The sequence below is a fragment of the Hyaena hyaena genome, unplaced genomic scaffold (assembly GCF_003009895.1).
Source record: "Hyaena hyaena isolate Hyena2069 unplaced genomic scaffold, ASM300989v1 scaffold_304, whole genome shotgun sequence".
NCBI classification, from domain to species: Eukaryota; Metazoa; Chordata; class Mammalia; order Carnivora; family Hyaenidae; genus Hyaena; species Hyaena hyaena.
The window spans coordinates 1,573,342-1,593,667 of record NW_024080937.1 but is presented as its reverse complement, the minus strand read 5'-3'; the positions used below and the strand labels follow the sequence as shown (position 1 = coordinate 1,593,667).

At 37.3% G+C, this 20,326-nt stretch overlaps 1 protein-coding gene across 2 annotated transcripts in view; it reads right to left on the bottom strand.

Annotated features, from left to right (window-relative positions):
• Positions 1-20,326, bottom strand: part of INPP4B (inositol polyphosphate-4-phosphatase type II B) — a 367,571-nt gene that overhangs the window by 65,732 nt on the left and 281,513 nt on the right. For both annotated transcript variants that reach the window (XM_039248219.1, XM_039248218.1), the window contains exons 15-19: positions 19,603-19,775; positions 18,627-18,750; positions 17,442-17,559; positions 13,012-13,152; positions 8,572-8,669 (exon numbers count right to left, since the gene is read on the bottom strand). In XM_039248219.1, coding sequence (XP_039104150.1) covers positions 8,572-8,669; positions 13,012-13,152; positions 17,442-17,559; positions 18,627-18,750; positions 19,603-19,775 — 654 coding nt within the window. The remainder of the gene's footprint in view (positions 1-8,571; positions 8,670-13,011; positions 13,153-17,441; positions 17,560-18,626; positions 18,751-19,602; positions 19,776-20,326) is intronic.

Sequence of the window (20,326 nt, the reverse complement as noted above, 5' to 3'; positions counted from 1 at the left end):
ATGTACACTAGATGAAGGTAGATGTTATGGAGAAGGGAACTAGGACATGGGAGATCGCAATTTAAACATTTTTGAATTTTTTTTTAATTTATTTTTGAGAGAGAGAGAGAACATGAGTGGGGAAGGGGCAGAGAGAGAAGGAGACACAGTCTCCAGGCTCCAGGCTCGGAGCTATCAGCACAGAGCCCAACACGGGGCTTGAACTCATGGATCACGAGACCATGACCTGAGCCAAAGTTGGACACTTAACCAACTGAGCCACCCAGGCAATCTAGAAAAGTAAGTTTTTAGGGCATGTTAGGAACAAAGTTTGAGGTGATGAGCAGGATATATGAGTTCCAGGAAGAGAGAGATGGGCTGATGATGTAGGAATGGAGGTCGATAATTAATAGATGATATTTAAAGCAATGAGACTGTGTTCAACTAGAGCAAAGACATCCGTAGACTAAATCCTGGAGCCCTTTGACATTTGGAGGTCAGAAAGATAATGAAGAATCGGTAATGGCAGTTGAAAAGTAGTCAGGCTGTAGAAGCAGTTACAGAAAAGTGTAGTGGCCTGGAAGCAAGGGATGAAAGATGGAAAAAATAACCATATAAAATCTATTACTAGATAAAATAGGATGAGAACAGAGAACTGACCACTGCCTCTAAACCCTGAAAAAAATGGTTTCAGTAAAGTTATATAGAGCAAAGGCTGACTGGAGTGGATTCAGCAAAAACAAAAACAAAAACAAAAAAAATGGGTAGAGAAAAAATTGGAGCCAGCTGGTAATCTTTAAATTCCCCTTTTATCTGTTCATTTTGAAACATTTCCAATTTTAAGGTAGTCTTGAATAATAAAATAATTTCCCCTATACTGCCAACACCTTGTACTCATCTTTAATGTCTATGTAATGACAAACATATGGATGATATGTGAAAAATTCATCAGCTATCTGAATGTTTTCAAATACACATATGTTTGAAACAAACTAAGTAAAATATCTGAATGAATAACTGGATTTTTCATGTGTATAACTGTATTTGAACATGGTATCAAAATTTGATGTCTGCAAGACAGAAATTATTAGTAGTAAATTGATTATAGTAGTAACTTATAGTACCTATCAGAAGGATACTCATGTGTTAATTCAAGAACCTTATATCTTCTTATATTTTATGTCTTCCTGTTTGTTAAAACCACCAAAAATCTATGCTAGTCAGATCATTCTTCGTGCTTGGGAAACTTAGACACATTAATTTAGTGTGGCATAATCAATCAAGGTAACCTCACATTGACCAAAATCATGATTACATCTGAGCTGTACACATTATACACACTTCACTTAGGTCAATAAATGTGGGTTAAACAACAAGCAATAGAAGATACAACATTTCAATATTTTGGGAATTTCATTTTCTTTTATACTCAGGTCTAGAGTATAAACTAAACACAAAACATAAGTTTACAATTTGATAACTAATCTATAAGATTTTACAAGTCTAACCGAATAGTTTTCAAATCATAGTGTTCAGCAGAGCCACCTGGAGAGCTTGGTAAAACACAAATTGCTGACCTCATATCCAGATATGGATCATTTGAAATTATTCTTCCATGGGTAAAAAGTAAAAAGAGGTGCTGAATGACTGAGAGGTAGACTGGGCTGGTCAACTGCTGATTTGCTCTCATATTTATCTGTACCTTTTCCCCTTCTGCTCTTTATCACAAGAATCCTTGTTCCCAGGCTGCTTGCTGCCTACTGACTCACAGTTCAGTTTGGACAATGATGATTAAGAGTGAGGTTAAAGGAAGCAGGGAGACAGAGACCAGTAAATTTCACCCCTGATCTTTCTGCTTCTGGATATGACTGTGGGTTCCACATGGCTCCAGTGCCCAGGGGGCAACTCTTCTGTCTCTGGTCCCAGCTTCTATGGGACCATCCCCATCGAGAACCTTGATTCAGCAGGGTGGCCCTAGATTTTGTGCTCTGGTGACACTCCATCTGACCTAGGTCCCTTGAGCACCTGCTACTGCTAAACTCAGGGTGGCTAAGTCGATCCCTGGTTCATTTCTCCAATTTTTTTTTTTTTTATGTCTATCACCAATGCTCCATAGCAAATTCCTCAAATATGTTTCCTGACTGGGCTTGGACTAATATGGCTACTAAGGATTTGGTTCTATTTTTTTGTTTTACCAAAGGACTGCCTAGGCTAGCATAACATGTCTAATTCAGACATGACCCTGTGTGCAGGCTAATCCTTCTTGTATTTCCTGACCTCGTACTTAAATTTTATAGACAGAAAACAGATAAAAGATATATTGGGAGGAAGGAGAAAGGTGACGGGGGAAGGGTCTTATGGTATTTTTTGTCACCCATAGCTGAACCTTAGTTGACAGAATAAAACCTTAGCCTTTGCTGTCAGTGATCTGAAATGTTGAAAGGCTGTCCTAATGTTCAGAATGAGTATATTACGATATATATATATATATATCTCGTACATATACAATATATAATAATATATATAATTATATATCATATATGTTAATATAAATCATTCAGAGGAGATCTAGTATTATTACACGAGGAGGAAAAGTTAATACCTTAGAAATTTACTTTAAAACCTAGGAAATATTTAACCTGTATCAGAAAGTCTCTTTATCAGAAGGCCTTTAGTGGGGTGTGTATATGAGTGTGAGTGTGTGTGTTTGTGTGTATGTGTGCAACTGCATGTCTGTGCATATGTTTTTTAATGTTTTTTAAGATATTGATAGGGAAAAATCTGTTATAAGATGGCCAGCAGGACTGGTAAGGAAATACCTGTTCCTGATCAAAGGCTCTCTCTTCCAGGTTCTTCTTCCCACACAGCATGTCTCATGCATTAATGAGGAATGCGGAAGTAACAGGCTATAAATTACTCCCTCTACTGATGCTCTGGGCTCAGCCCTCTGGAGAATGATCTCCTCTGAGCCCACCAGTGTAAAATAAACCTCCTCCATTCCAAGATCTCCGAGTGCTGGTTGGTTCTTCCGCCAGTGATCCAGACCAGATTTTCACAACAATATATGCCTTATTTCATTTCTCATTTTATAAGTTCAGGTTATTTCCAGAAACTGCTGAGGTCTGGTTAGCCAGGGTCAGGATGGGTGGTAGTCCAAGGATAGAAAGCTCTGAAAAGCAGAGGCCAGAAACACCCACCGTAGCTTGTTCTGAGAGAGTAAAGGCAGCACGGTTAAACTTGTGGAAGCCGTGAGCCATGTTGCAAGTGTCAACACATGTGGGCTCCAATTATAAACAGTAAGTAGACTGATATTCAAATGCACCTTATTTTGTTTATGAAGCATTGCCCATCTATGAGGCACACATAGTTGATGCTGTCACTATTGATTCTATCACATATTTTCTGGACTGTGACCAGAGCTCATAATAGAATTACTAACTGAAGGAAATATCCATTTAACTAGCCTTAATTTTCATTAATAAACAGAGCAAATATGGCACAATTCTTTTCTCTGATATATGCACGATATCCCAAGAACTGATATATTTGCTGCTCTTCAGTGATTTTATCCATTTGTAACACAAGGTATCTGTTAGCATGTGTGCCAACCACAGGTCTCCCACACTCTCTGGCGTTGAACCATATGGAAAGTCCAACAGTGTGATCAGCTACAGAAGTTTGGCAAGTCCTAGGGCTGCTTTCTTCCAGAGGATAGTATGTGTTATAAATGTTGTAACTAGCTCTCTGTTTCTTAGCAGTAGTCTGATATATCTATTTGTAAGTTTATATTACATAAAGTACAATTATGAATGATACCTTGATAGTTCTGTTTTATTTATTTATTTATTTATTTATTTTTTCCATTCTTAGAGAAACAAAATCCAATAATTTTACCCAGGGGACTATTACCATATATTTGTTCTAGAAAAATTATCTTGATTTACTAGAAAGTTCTACGTTATGTTTGAAAAAACTTGCTGAACTTTCAATTGCTGTATGGCAATATTTTTTAGAGACAAATTATTAGATATGAAGAGCCAGTTGATCCATTTTCTGACCTAACAAAATTAGATTTTAGATATTCAACATTTATTCACAGTTAAGCTTTCTTTTTCATCTGCTTCTGGGAAATCCTCTCATGTGTAGGTTTTCTTGTACTAATAGAGTCCTGTTACTTTTTATATATTTCACATTATTTTGAGTTTTAATATTATACTTTTCTAATTCTATTCTTAAGTGAGCCTGTTTTGTTCCATTGATATATTTTTATTTCATTTTATTTTTTAACGTTTACTTATTTTTGATGGAGAAAGAGAGTGGGGGAGGGCAGAGAGACATGGAGACAGAAGATCTGAAGTAGCCTCTGTGCTGACAGCAGTAAGCCCGATGTGGGGCTCGAACTCACAAACCGTGAGTTCATGATCTGAGCAGAAGCTGGATGCTTAACTGACTGAGACACCCAGGTACCCCCCACTTTTTAAAGTTGATTTGTTTATTTCTGAGAGAGTGAGGGGGAGAGGGAAAGTGAGAGAGGAGCAGAGAGAGAGAGAATCCCAAACAGGCTTCGTGCACAAGGCCCGATGCAAGTCTCTAACTCATGAACCATGAGATCATGACCTGAGCTGAAATCAAGAGTTGGATGCTTAACTAACTGACTGAGTTATTTTTTAAATGAGAGATAAGATAAATCAAAATATTAAAAAATGTAAAATGTTAACTGAAAAAATAATTTCAAAGGACACAAAAATATTTTGGTCTAAATAAATTGTAGCCTGTTAACTAAATCTTAGCTCAGCAAAAGTAAACATCAGAGTGCTTGACACTCATGCACAGATTTTAAAATATTATAGTTAAAGAATCATGTTTTCATAATTATGTTAGAATTACAGGATATCAGGGAAAGCCACAACTGATGTGATTTTTACAGTTAGTAAAGTGCTTGTGAACAAAATCTCTTTTCAAAGCTTTTCCCTTTGAAACTACCAAAGGAGCCTGGAGACCTGACAGACAGTGGTGGACCAGAAGACCTAAACTATACTTTGGCCTCTTTCCAAACCTTATATACTCAGAGCACCAATCTTAAAGAATCATCTGTGACCTTTTATTGAATTTCTTCAGGTGCTATAGGGGCTTCAGCAAGGCACGGCAGATTTCTTTTTCGAAAAGCCAGAATACTACTCTTTTCCAGAGTAATGTTCTGTCTCTGTATTATATGGGAGGCATAATCTTCAGCTCTCTTCAGGTCCCTCAAAGGCTTTCTGGCTAGTTCCAGGGGTCCTATCGTTGTAGAGCCTCTATGCAGAATCCAGAGTAGATCCTTAGCTCCTTGCTACTGTATTATAATTTCCACGTCTTTACAATTTTCATCTCTCTTGGAAAAAGAAACTAAAGAGAAATAAAGGACAAAACACCTCTTCCTTGATTCTATTGCTTTCAATTTAGATTTTTCATTCTTTGTATTCACTATAAACCTTCCTAGGAGGGTAGCTTTCTCTCTGACTGTCTGCTTGTACAACATGAGTTCTCTTGTTAAATGCCTTTGATGTGGTTCCATTCCATGTTTTTATGTAAATGACTCCATGGAATGTCATCAATGCTCATAACCACCAAACCCAACAGCTTCTCTTTAATCTTTCTTTTTTCTTCATCAACATATTTGTTATTCTGGTTTATCTTCTCCTGGATGAAATCCTTTTCATTTAACTACAGTCATGTAGGGCTTTGATGGCCCTCAATCTGAACAATTTCTCCATTTTTTTTGAGGGTTCTTTAATCCTTCTTTCCTTGTACTTAATGGATAGTTTCCTATCATATATGTGTATTTCTCACATCGGTTGAAATGGATTTATTCATTCAATGCCAATGTCACAAAAGTAGGAGACATCCCTTACGATTAAAAAAAATTATTTTGGGAAGAAAGGGAATTCTTTTTCAAAACATGTAGAATAATGTACAATTCAACTATTTAATTCATAAATCATAAAAAACAGGGTTAATTAATGGACAGCACATTCAAAATGGATTACTAAGTTAAAGTAATGGTTTGGAGGATTAACTTATCCTTTTAACATTGACACGAATTATCTCCTAATTTTACTGTGAAAGGAAAAATAATAGATTATGGGTATGATCCAGCATGGTAATTCTTTTCCTCCTTTACAAGTAGTCTATCCTTTATTCACACTGTTAATAAGCTTTACAGCTTCTTTCCTGAATGGAGTATAACTCAAATGTGCTTTGAGTTATAACTTTCCTGCATAAGGAACAACCCTACAAATGTCAGTATAAGTGCATAGATCAGATTTGGACTTCTGTTATGGAAAACAACCAAAGCCATATCACAGAATTCTGTGCCAAATCTGTGGCAGGGTTGTCTCAAAAATATGTTGACATAATAGGAAACAAAATATCGGGAAACACTCACTACATTAAGACAATTGTCTAGCTTGCAATATAATTGGTTTGATGCAATCTACCCTGTTTTCAAGGACGAAATATATTTACAAGTTTTAAACACACTTAGTTATATTTAATTAGCAACTTACTATATGAGATATTATGTTTCAAACTTTTAAAACTTCTGTTCTTATGAAGAATTTCAATGACTTGAATGCAGAGTTTTTTTGACTTTCATATCTCAGACAATAATTTACTCATGACTTATACATATTTCAACAATGACTTATACATATTTTTAAGGTAACATAATTGTCTTGCATATTGTATTGAAGCCCTTTACAGACTTTCCAAAAACATACTTTTAAATATATATTTTGAGTAATGAGGGCATATCATTTGTTCACAAACATTAGTATTGATTAGAAATCACCTGAAAGGTTTATTAAAACACAGATTACAGGGAAAATCCAATAGATCTATAGAGAGACTTGAGAATTTGCATTGCCAACAGGTCCCTAGATGATGTTGATTCTGCTGGTCCTGTGACCACACTTTGAAAGAACTGATAGAGGGGCGCCTGGGTGGCTTAGTCGGTTAAGCGTCCGACTTTCGCTTAGGTCATGATCTCGCGGTTTGTGGGCTCGAGCCCTGCGTCGGGCTCTGTGCTGACTGCCAGCTCAGAGCCTGGGGCCTATTTCAGTCTGTGTCTCCCTCTCTCTCTGACCCTCCCCTGCTCACGCTGTCTCTCTCCTAGAAATAAATAAAAACATTAAAAAAAAAAAAAAAAGAAAGAACTGATAGAAACTGAAAACAAGTTTATAAGAATTCTGAGAATTCCAGGGGTGCTTGGGTGGTTCAGTAGGTTAACCTTCTGACTCTTGATTTAAGCTCAGGTCATGATCTCACGGTTCTGGGATCAAACCCCAGGTCAGGCTCTATACTGACAGTGGGGAGCCTGCTTGGGATTCTCTCTCTTTCTTTCTCTCTCTTTCTTTTTCTCTGCCTCTCCCCCACTTGTGTTCTCTTGTGCTCTCTCAAAATAATAAATAGGCACTAAAACAAGAATGCTGAGAATTCCAAATTTTAGATAACTTGTAAAAAAATTATCTACCAACATCCAAGTTAAAATAAACCATTTTTCATTAGTTACTAATGAAATTCTTTATATTATTAACTTTTCAAGTAATTAAATTTAGAATTCACAGGTATGCTGGCTGCCAAAAAGTCTCCCTGCATTTAACTTCATTTTGGCATACCATTTTATGTGAAATAAAATAATACAAAAACTGCAGGTGAAATTTTCTAACTATCCACACTTGAACTATGCAAGATTCACTGGGTTATGAAAAGTCCTAAACTCTCTTCTACCGAAAGTATCTCAGATTAAGTATCAGAATACAGAGCAGTGAACAAATCACCAGTGATTAGATGATAGATGTTCATAATAGCTTTTGATTAAAAATATTAAAATATTTCCTACTTTATTAAAACCTAGTTTTTTATATAAATATCTCAATATTATAACACATTTATGTCACTTATTGATGAACTCCAACTACATTTTTGATTCTCTCGTTTTGAGTTGCTCAAATGTTGTGTGCTTACTTTTGTGGGGAAAAGAACTGCAGAACTGAACAATGAAAAAACATCTTGAAGTGTAAGGTACATTTCTATAGGCTTGGATGCCTTGTTAATAGTTTCACATAAAAATTCCAATAACTCTATTCAATAAATTAGTTCCTTAGTTCATATCACTTTTTATTACCTGTATAAGTTGTATTCTATCTGATCTTTTCCTTGTGTATGTGTGATATATCTGACATAGATTATAAATCAGAAAGTTAAATGTTTATGAATCCCTTTTACATGGTTAAGAATTCTATAAGCTTTTTAGTGGATTCACTTGAGATTTCTAATTATAAGTTCCTTATTTTAGATTTTTGGCATTTTCCAGTGGCACTAAAATTAATGTCCCAGCATGAGCAGCAGGACATCAAGAGCGCAATCAAGGCTGAGAGGCAGGTGACGGCCATGCCACCTTGGCAATCAGTCTTTTTGGCTCAGATAATCTTCAAGTTGCTCTCCCATCCTTACCCCATGTGTCTTTCTCCCACTGGTCTCTATGTTTGACCTGTCCTAAAAATTTATAATCAAGAAATTATTATTGTTGTTTTCTAAAGCTGGCATACTTACAATCAGGAGGCATCTTTTCCATAAATATTGCATAATATTCTTTTAGAAGTTCAAAATTTTCCTGATTAATACTTTCCTGCAAAGAGACATCTCCAAACCTAAAAACAGAACAAAGAAAACAGTTATGGGTTATAAAGAAGTTCCTAAAAGTGACGCTTTTTTTACCCCTTATTTTTAAATAGATGACAGACTTAAACCACCACCTCCTCCTTTTGTTTAGAGTTAAACATGTTCCCAATATTTTGCCATTAAGTCATGTTAAAATCTAGGCACTCTTCTGGATTTCCTCTCTTTTCTCCACCCCATCCAGTTTTCATTGATCTTTTCACATCTCTGTCAGTCTTTCCTTCTTTTTCCTTAACACTGTAATTATACATTAGGCATTTAATTACATCCACTCTAGACTGGATATACAGCTTCCAAAATACCCCAGTGCTATGCCTTCAATCTCTTTCCCTTCCAGTCTCTCCTTTACACCATGGTCAGATCATTCATTCATTCAACAGATATTTGTTTAACTTTGACTGTATGCCATATACAGCGCGTGTAATAAACAAAATATTTTAGAAGTGAATCTAATACCTGTTCCTCATATCAACTCACTAAACTTCACTGACTCTTCTCTACTTGTAAGGACAAAGTCTAACCCCCTTAGTTTAGAATCTAACTTCTCCAGAAAGGCTTCCCAAAACCCTTGTAGGAATGTAGTTATATTCTTCTCCCCCATCAGCAGCATTCTGATACCTTTGGAACTTTTCACATGTTATTCTCCCTCTAACTAGAATTTTTTATCTTCCTGTCTGCTTGGTCAATTCTTCCTTCAGGCTTTAGGGTCATGTATTCCATGAAACCTTCCTGATGCATTCCCCTCCCATCTGTGAATCACTTTCTTTCCTCCACTATCCCTGCCCCTTCCACATCTCTTTGCTTCTTGCATGAGTCAAACTGTAACATAGTATTTATTGACCTGGCTTCCTTACTGGATGGTAAGTTCTTTTAGAACAGGGATCATATCCATTTTTCTTGTCACACTGCATGCTCCCTGTGTCCCTTAGCTTGGCAGAGTAGTGCCTAGTACAAGGTAATGTTCAATATCTATGCTGAGTTAAACTTGGAGAATGCGAGTATAGATGAAGGAAAACCTACAGGAGGATTTCTCTTAAACTTTGAAATACACTCTTTTAACTTTTTTCATGAATTATAATCAACTGGTATTAAAAAAAATATCACCCTTGCTGGAGTAATACTATTGTTGTGGACTAAATGTTTATGTCCTCCCCCCAAAATCATATTTTGAAGCTCCCAAGCCCCAGTAGCTGTGTTTAGAAATGGAGATTCTAAGGAAGTAATTAAAGTTAAATGAGGCGGGAGCCTTAATCTGATAGGATTAGTGTGTCCTTGTGCACAGAGACACTTGAGAGCTCACTGTCTCTCTATGTGCACAGAAATAAGAGACCAAGTGAGCACACAGAGAGAAAGTCAGAGAGAGCTATTACCAGAAACCAAGTTGGCTAGAACCTTGACCTTGGAATTCTCAGCCTCTGGAATGATGACATATACATTTCTGTTGTGTAAGCTGCCCAGTCTGAATGATTTTGTTGTGATAGCCTAGAATAATTAGTATTTATTATTTAAAAATTTTAACGTTTTATTTATTTCTGAGAGAGAGAGAGAGAGAGACAGCGTGACCAGGGGATGGTAAGAGAGAGAGACAGGTACAGAATCTGAAACAGGCTCCAGGCTCTGAGCTAGCTGTCAGCACAGAGCCTGATGAGGGACTTGAACCCACCAACCGTGAGATCATGACCTGAGCCGAAGTTGGACGCTTACCCGACTGAGCCACCCAGCTGCCCCATTTTAATACTTATTTAATGAATTTAATACTTATTTAATACTTATTTAATGGATACACATAACATACATGTTGGCAATGGGTAAATAAATATTGCACCTGTATTATATAGCATACCTAACTTGCAGATGTTGCCTGGTAAAGCTCAAAATTCAGATTCAGAGAAATAAGGCTCAGAGAACAGAGAGGGAGTAATTTACTGAAATCAGTAATTGCATGATGTCTAAGTGTCAGCCTTCCTGCTTCTCTTCAAGCTCTTCAAGTTTTTCTGTACTTTGCCATTTATCTCCTTTTCAACTCTTATGTGTCTTTACAGCTTCCAGATATGAAAAAAAAAGTTATGTGTGTAGTGTATCACACACAGGTGCACCACACATACACATAACATATGCAAGATCGATAAGAGAGAAAAAAGGAAAGGGTCTTTCTATTTTTTGATGTTTATTTTTGAGAGAGAGAAAGAGACAGAGCACAAGTGGGAGAGGGCAGAGAGAGAGGGAGATGATGAATCCAAACATCCTGAATCCAAAGCAGGCTTCAGGCTCTGAGCTGTTAGCACGGAGCCCTATATGGGGCTTGAATTCATGAACCATGAAATCATGACCTGAGCCGAAGTCAGATGCTTAACCAGCTGAGCCACTCAGGTGCCCCTAGAAGGGACTTTTTATAATAAAGTGACTAACAACTAAAATAGTCACAGTGACATAAATGATGTAAATTAACCTAATGTAGAGGGCTTGAAAATACAGTGCTAACTATTCTTTGAAAGTCTGTACATGGTGACTTCCATATCTCTCTAGATGATGCTCACAGGTTGAAACTTATTAATTCAAACCCCGAACACTCTGTAGTTTAGTGTACCAAAGAAGAGACAATTAATTTAGAGTACTGTTTTGTTCCCCCTCCCTTACATTGTGTAATTTACATTCATAAATATCATTCATCTCAACCACTGAACTTGCTGTGAGGTACATATATACCAATGACTGGAATATAATCTGACTTCAGGTACTGATTTGCAAAAGTGTTCAATTATCAAAGTAAACTTGTACAACACAGTGAATACAATTATATTCTGATTTATGCATACTATAAGAAAAAAGATTAATGGCTTCTGCACAGTTGGAAATTAAACATGAAATACAAAGCTGCCACCTAATTTTGTAACTGACAAGTGAGAATTATGAAAACCTATGCTGTTCAGGAAATATCTTTTGGATAAGAGGGAGAAGGAAAAATCATTGGAAAATAATAGATAAAAACTGGCACCTTGAGCATCACTGAAATTCAGGAGGACTGTAAATGCAGTGGCATTTTTAATTTAGTAAAAGACATTGGTAAAGGTGTAACACATACTTATCAAGTCATGGCCAAGAATATGCTAGGCACTTTTAAACTGATACCTATGGGGGAAGGAGCCATTTGGAGAGTGAATTATGGATAAGAAGGCATTTTAAATATGGAAGACCATCAAATTCTCCAAAAGTTTTGCCTGTAGGGGAACTTCTCCAGCCAGGATGGTGACTTCTTTCTCTAAAATCTTTAAAAAATGTGTTCTGTGAACTTTAACCCTCACCCACATTTTCAATAATCTCTACATGTGAACCATGTAAGATGCAAAAGTAACTCCTCTGTTTTCTCACAAAAATGTTTTTGACCCTAACTCTTGGCACTATGTACAATCATCTGTTGTTTGACTAGGCAAGTTATTATGAAAAGATGTGCTAAGCTTGCCCAATAACAGCTATTTTAGTAAACAAAACAAAAGGGAATAACAGACTGTGTTTTAGGTCCAGAAAAGTTTGACAAAGTTAGCTGAGTTTACATTGTTGAAATACATACGAACATAAAAACTTCTTTAAAAAATTATTTATTTAATTGGAGAGACAGAGAGTGCAAGGAGGATGGGGGCAAAGAAAGAGACGGAGAGAGAGAATCTCTAGCAGACTCTGCACTGTCAGTGCAGGAGCGGGACGAAGGGCTCAAATGCACAAACTGCGAGATCGTGACCTATCTGAATCAAGAGTCAGTCGTCTAACCAACTGAGCCACCCAGGCACCCCAAAAGTAAAAACTTTTTTGAAGGGGAGAGAGCCAGAGCATGAGCAGAGGAGGGGCAGAGAGAGAGGGAGACGCAGAATGTGACGCAGGCTTCAGGCTCCAAGCTGTCAGCACAGAGCCCAACACAGGGCTCGAACTCACAAGCCATGAGATCATGACCTGAGCTGAAGTCAGACGCTCAGCTGACTTGAGCTACCCAGGCACCCCAGCCCCCCAAATGTAAACACTTCTAAAACTGGATACACACTAAACTTAGAAACAAGAAGACAGTTAATCCCTGTAAAGAATTTGGTATTGGCATCAATATTTTCCTCATTTCTTTGCCACATTTAAATTTGATGTGGGCCAGGGATCCTTAAATATGAATATTTCTCCTTGCTATCTCGAATAACCTGGTCATGATAAAAAGGGAGACTGTTTCCCATGAGTCTTTCTGAGTTTTGTGTTTTGTGGACAGGAGCAGATGGAAATGCTCAGCATACAATGAAAAAGAACACATGGAGGACCAGTCTTACACCTGAAGCTTACCTCTCAGCAAGAGTTTGTTGTTCATTGATTCCAACATTAAAAAGTACTGGATACACATGAAGCAATTGCCCTTCTTTAATCTGCAGGGGCAGGGCCTCAAACATTCTCGCTGGAAGCTTCACCTCTACCACGTAATGTTCACTAAAGCAAGCAGAGGACAAAGAGGAGTGTTGTTTATTTCATTCAGTTTTATTGGAAAGAAATAATAAAGCAGTTGGAACATAGAGCTGATTTAGCTTTTTGGCTGCTATTTGCTTATTTTCTGTTACTAATTCATTCAATAATCACTTCATTCACTTTGCTATTAAATTACTTGGTATAAAGAATTATTTACATTTTTAAAAAATTTTTATCCATTACTTTGAGATCCTTTAGGAAAGGAAGAATGTTTAGTTCATTTGTACACCAGGGCCATGGGCATAAGAGACTCAATATTTATTTTCTTTATTTAATTATTTTTAAAACTCAGCCAGTCTCAAGAATAAGGAAAGTAATTTAATGATGGATTTTTCAATATAGTGAAACTAATAAGCCCAATCATTTAAGGCATTTCTTAGCACGGTTTGATTATTATTATTGATGAACCTCCCTCTTTATGATGGTTTGACTGAAATGTAATAGTTTCATTATTTAAGATGTAACCTTTGGGGGTTCCTGATCATTTTTGGAACATTAGCATGTCACAGGAGTGGTTTTTCATTGGAAATCTCCATTAAAAATTACTCCTACTGTTTGGTGTTGAAAACTTAAATGAGGATTCACAGAATACGGTCAACGAGAATAGCCGCTTATATATTTTCAAACTTGACATCTTCTGATGCAGTGTGAATTGAGTATTAAAATACAGAATTTTACTCAGAATTTATGAAATTCCATGTGTTTCTGGAACCATATATAGTGTTGGGATCATAATACATGTGTTGGGAAAAGAAGCATAGGACAATTAATTAGTGAGTCTCTTTGTGAGAATATATTTAGTTTTCTAGTATAACAATACTGACACATATTCTGGATGATTGACTCTGAGACTTGTTTCTTACCTGAGCTTCAAACCAGAGAACCAGGACATCAATCTGGCAAGCAGGGATGTTAGCACTGGCCTCAGATGAATGGCTACATTTTCTTTTTAAAATTGCTCTCAGTGCCCTTTACAATAGCCTGACTAACAGAGGGCTGATGTTTATTTATTTCAAGTCTTTCAAGAATATAAGAAATATATATATATATATGAAGTATATAAGAAGTCCATGTGTAAAGGTGCACTGAAGGAAAAACATTATATAATATTTTATAATAACTTTTTGTCAGCTTGATTCAAATACAACTGACATACTCATGCATTTTAAGTGCAGAATTCAGAGTTTAAGCAAATTTATAGAGTTGTGCAGTCCTGACTATAATCCAGTTTTGGAACATTTCCATCACCTTAAACAAATCCCTCATGACAGTGTGCATTCAAACCCCAATCCCCCTGCCAGCCCCAGGAAATCACTGATCGATTTCCTATCTCTGCAGATTTTACTTTTCTCCATATTTTATATAAACAGAGACATGTAATATATAGTCTTTTGTGTCTAGAATTTTTCACTTAGCATAATGACTTTGAAGTCACTATGTCGTAGCATGTATCAGTAGTTTGTTCCTTTTTACTCCTTTTTAGAACAGCATTCTATTGTATAGATATACCACATTTTGTCTATCTACTCACAAACTAATGGATACTTGGATTACTTCACGATTTGGACTATTGTGAAAAATGCTGCCATCAACATTTATGCATTAGCTGTTGTGTGGACACATGCTTTCATTGTCTCTTGGGTATATACCTAAGAGTCATACAGTAATTTTAGTTTTAATTTTTTAAGAAACTGCCAAACTGTTTCCAAAGTGGCAGCACCACTTTATATGCCCACCAGCAATGTATGAGCATTCCAGGTTTCCGACATACTCGGGAATACTTGTCATTATCTGACTTTTTGATTATGATGATTTCTACTGTGAGTGAAGTGGTATCTACGTGTGGTTTTATTTATTTTTTATAGTTTATTTATTTTTGAGACAGAAAGAGATACAGCATGAGTGGGGGAGGGGCAGAGAGAGAGAGAAGGAGACACAGAATCTGAAACAGGTTCCAGGTTCTGAGCTGTCAGCATAGAGCCTGATGCAGGGCTCAAACCCAGGAACCCTGAGGTCTGACCTGAGCCGAAGTCGGACGCTTAACTGACTGAGTCATCCAGGCGCCTCTCCAGTACCACAGAGTCTTGATTACTATGGTTTCATACTAAGTTTTGAAATCAGAAAATATGTCTTCTTTTGTCCTTCTTCTATAAAATCGTTTTTGGAATTCTGGGTCCTTTGCATTTCCATACAAATTTTAGGTTTAGCTTGCCAATTCCTGCACAAAGACTACAGGGATTTAGACAGCAATTGAACTGAATCTATAGATCAATTCGTGGAGAACTGCCATCTAAACAATACTGAATATCCTAATCTGAGAACACGGACTGTCTTTTCTGTTTGTTGGTTCTTATGAATTTCTCTAAGCACGATTTTGTGTGTTCTGTGTACAATTTTTAGGGTACTTTGTTAAATTTGGTCCAATGTAATTATTATTATTTTTTTGGGTGCCATTGTGAATGACATTGTTATCAGCAGCACTGCTGTGCCCAACAAGTTTTCAGGTGTGCTTTTTCCTGCTCTCCAGCCTAAATCAAGTCAGCCCCCGCTGGTAGTGAAACCGCGGGTCTTCTCAGGATGCGTCACTGCAGCGGAACTGTGCTGACCCAGCTGCCCCGCTGGCTCAGATGGGAGCGACTCCAGGCAAGAGAGCCAACAGACACCGACGGTCTTAACCAATGTCCACTAGTTTTTCATCAATAAGTACTTGTGAGTTTGTGTACACATTTATTTCCTTAGTCTCAAGATGGTTGTTCTGGACAGTTCTGTCCAACTGGAGTGTTGCTGTTGGGAGAGAGGATTTGCCAAGGTGCTCACTTTGCTATTCTAAAAGTTCCACTGGCATCTGTTTCATAACCTTAGAATTTAGGTACAGCCTGTACACTCCCTCGGAAAAAGCCTCTACACTCTGCCAACACCAAATGGCCTGGTAAGTTTTCTGTATTAATTGTGATCAAAGTATTAGTTTTCCACTTTTGATAATAATCTCCATGGTAATATAGAGTGGTATTATTTTCCAGGTGTGTGTATGAATGATTTTTTTTCTTCCAATGCATGGAAAATTAAGCATGAGTTCACAGATGAAATATTTAGTTTTATGAGGGTATTTTTTCTTTATGTATAAGAAATAGTCACCTTTCATTCAATCATGTGTCTCTGAGCATCCTTCATACAAAGTTTAAAATAACTATGATATGTTGGCTATAGACAAGAAAGCAAGGTTAGTTAAATATTTTTTTATGTTTACTTATTTTGAGAGAGAAAAAGAGAGCACACACAAGTGAGGAGGGGCAGACAGAAGGAGAGGTAGACTCTCAAGCAGGTTCCACACCATGAGTGCAGAGCTTGATGTAGGGTTTGAACTTAGAAACCATGAGATCATGACCTGAGCTCAGATCAAGAGTCAGGTGCTTAACCGACTGAGCCGCCCAGGTACCCCAAGAAAGCAAGTTTAGTTTGAACTTTTCTACTTACTTTCCTCTCCATCTCTCTGCAGTATGAAAAGGGCCTTCTCTTTAGTACATTCATATTTTTCATTGTGATCTAAGTATGTTGCAAATTTCAAATATCCTCATGCAGCATTTAAAAGAACTAATTCCCAAATGGTTACAATCTGGTGGACTTCTGACTGAAATGATTTACCAAAGGATGTAATTTTTCTGTTGGAGGTCTATTCTACACATCATCATTTTTCTTAATTATTTCTATTTTGTCCGTCATACACTGACCTTCAAAGCTATTTATTTAAAACCATTCTCGGAAATTTGAGTCTGTGAGTGAATTGTCAAAAATAATTAAGAAAAATAGTGGTATATGCCCCTGACACAGAAATAGATCCTTTCTAAAATGTTGCTGCTTTTAATAGAATTTAATATAAAGTCATTTCAGGAATTACGACACTATTAACCAAATGACTCCAGCAAAAGTAAAAACATCCAGAGCTCTGGAATAGACACTAATAAAGTGAAAAATGATCTTCTGATGCCTGCTATTCTTTTGAATTCCTCATATTTCATGGGGAACACTACCAGGATCACCTCACCACCGGACAATTTATAAACATTCATGAGACTTCTGGGAGTTTTTCAAAATCTTCTCCCGTTGTATCACCTAATGTATTTCACACAAAAAAGGGTAAAAAAAGAACAGAAGAAAATTTTCCAAGCCAAACCTTAATTCTCTTTGGCTCCTTTGTCAGGAGTTAAGACAAATATCTACCAAAGCTTGGTCTCAAGGAAATGGGTACCACTTACCGCCTTCCTGTGATAACTGGCAAGACATCATTGGACTTGGCTTCAATTATTTTAAATGCAACTTTCTTCAAATCTGAAATGCCAACAGCCATGTCCTCTAGCATTCCGATTTCATCACCTACACAAGGGAGAAGGAGTACTGTTACAAATATACTATTGAAGAAAGTGTCATTTGGTACTACACCTCCCTGCTAAGATTTGTTCTAGCCTTTTAGTGAATGAGTTTCTGAGTGCAGTGAATATATTCTAAACACTTTTCCTCAGAGGCTGAAGGATTTCACCAGTGAAATAAATACCATTTCAGTGGACTCCAACAGTCCAAGTACCCTTTGAGGGAAAGAAGAATGTGTACATTTGCTGGAAGGCTGTAGAGAAGTTTTAACTCCTTTACAAAACAAAGTATCATGCAGATCTCTTTCCATTGGAAGGAATGAAATTTGATTTTCTAGAAATAATAGAGATGGCTGAATTGTAGACCACTGACCCAGGCTCACGCTAGTTTTATTTCTCAGCACACTAACAAAGAAAGCCTAATAAGGAGGAAATAAGTTAGATGCCAGATCAACACTATCCAATACAAATATAATGCAGGCTACATATATAATTTTAAATTTCCTGCTGGTCACGTTTTTAAAAGAATAAAATTTACAAAGGTGAAATTAATATTAATTATAGATTTTACTCTAACCCAATATACCCCAAATATCTTTTAGTTATGAATCAATATAAAATTATTACTTATTAATATAAAACTAGTTTTTACTAGTCTTGGAAATCTGATGTGCATGTCTAGTACATATTGATTTGGACTAGACACGTTTCAAGTGCTCAATAGCCCCACCAGGCTATGTATTGAATAGTGCAGCTCCAGACATTCGAGAGTTGGGACTTTAAAAATCCAGTCATTGAAACTCTGTTGGCAAAGAGCCTTTTATATTAAAAAAGCCAGATGGGTGCTCAGGACTCCACTACGAAATAATCTATAATTCCAATTTCAAAACATAATGAGAATAAGAGTACAGTTACAAAGTGAATGAATGCACAGAGCTGAAAGTTACATTATTTCTGTGAGGCCTGATGTCATAAAGGTTTATTTCTCATTTTTAAGTTTAACCATAGAATCTATGGATCAACTATCCTTATGAATAAGAATACGATTTTAGCATGTGCCAAAGCAATACTCACTATATGTACTTAGCAGTCCTTCATATTGCACTATCAACCCCACTGTGTGGAGCTGCTGTAGGAAGCCAGGGTCATGCAAACTTGTATGTAGTTTGATGATAAAACCGCAAACTAATCCAGCAAGCTAAAAAAAAAAAAAAGTCAATGAATAAATTGACTGGGGTCAGCAAACTTTAATTGAAAAATATTTAAGATTTTTGAGGCATCACAGATTTAATTAAAATTTTTCAAGTATGTGAAACATCCATGTAATAGTGGGATACACAGACAGTTGGGTTAAGATATTTCCTTTGCCTGGAATGTTTAGAAAGAGAGGCTTCTGTCTCCTTTCCTCCATATGTATATCTATAAAACTCAGGTGTAGGTGTGGAGGCGGAAGGGAGAAGAACGGCCCCTAGGACAGCCACTGTGATGGAGACCAGCCTTGGTGTCATGAGATAGGGCTGGGGGTGGGCAAAGAGGTGGTCCTGTCAAACCCTTCTTTAAGCATTACTGCCCTGCAAACTGAATTTATAAGCAAACAAAACAAAAAAGAGATCATTATGAGGCCTTGTCCTGGGATTCCTCAGGGAGCTGTATAAATGAGAGGCTGCAAACAGATCCCTTGTGCCAGTCCCAGCTGTCACCTGCTGTGGAAGGCAGCCGCCCCTTTCTTTCCACCCTGTACTGTGTGGAGACCCCAGAGCACAATACCATGACAGGATGGGCAGCCTGTTCTTCACGGACTCTCTGCACCATGAAACAGAATGTACATTGCAGAGTCTTGGCCATCTCTTTGCAGAAATAAATACTTAAGATCTCATAAGCTGTTTCCATTCGGTTCATATTTACTATGAACAAGAAAACCTCATACCAAACATTTAAGTAAAGAATCCCTTTAAAAATGAAACTACTAAAAGAAGACCTCTACTGTCACCAAGGATAATATTTAGCCACCCAGCACGGCACTGTGCTCACAACGAAAAGAGGCACCTACCGCTTGGCTGAAGACAATGTCCCTTCTCAGAGTCAGCATCAAGCACTGAGGCAAGCTGTATGCAAGTTCCTGAAGGAGCACGAATGTCAAGGACTGCTTGGCTCGGTTCACCACTTCTCCCATGCAGTCCTTCAGGGTAAGGATGAGGGGATACAACTGTTCGTACCAGTCCTCTGTGGGGAAGATGGGGATGTAAGAACAGCAGGATAAGTGAAGGTCTTGGAAGATGGAACCAATTTATTATTCTTCAGTCAATTTGCACATATCATTAAGGATTCACAATGATTAGAAGAGCTCTGACACAAATCTCTCTTCTGAATTCCAGATGTCAGTAACCAGCCACATGTTGGATCTCTCTGCTGGGTACATTGAATGACTTTACAGTAGAACTCCTCTCCACACTGCTCACCTCCAGTCTGTACTGCCTGGATTCTAGTGGATGGGGCCACCAGACTCTTTCTAGGCTGGAAGCAAGTTTTCCTGGACTTCTTCTTCTATAGTTTTCACATTTGTTGGGACATTGAATTAGTTCTACCAGTGTAATAACCCACCAGACATTCACTTACCCCTTGCCCTCTGCCTTCATCATTTCTCAATCTTCACTGGATCAGTCGCCTCCCTCTCCCTCTGGTCACACCCTATTTGAACCCTTTCTCAACAGTGTCCCTGGAGGGGACTTTCGAATCAGTTTGAATTCCATCTCATCACTCGCTCCCTCACTGCC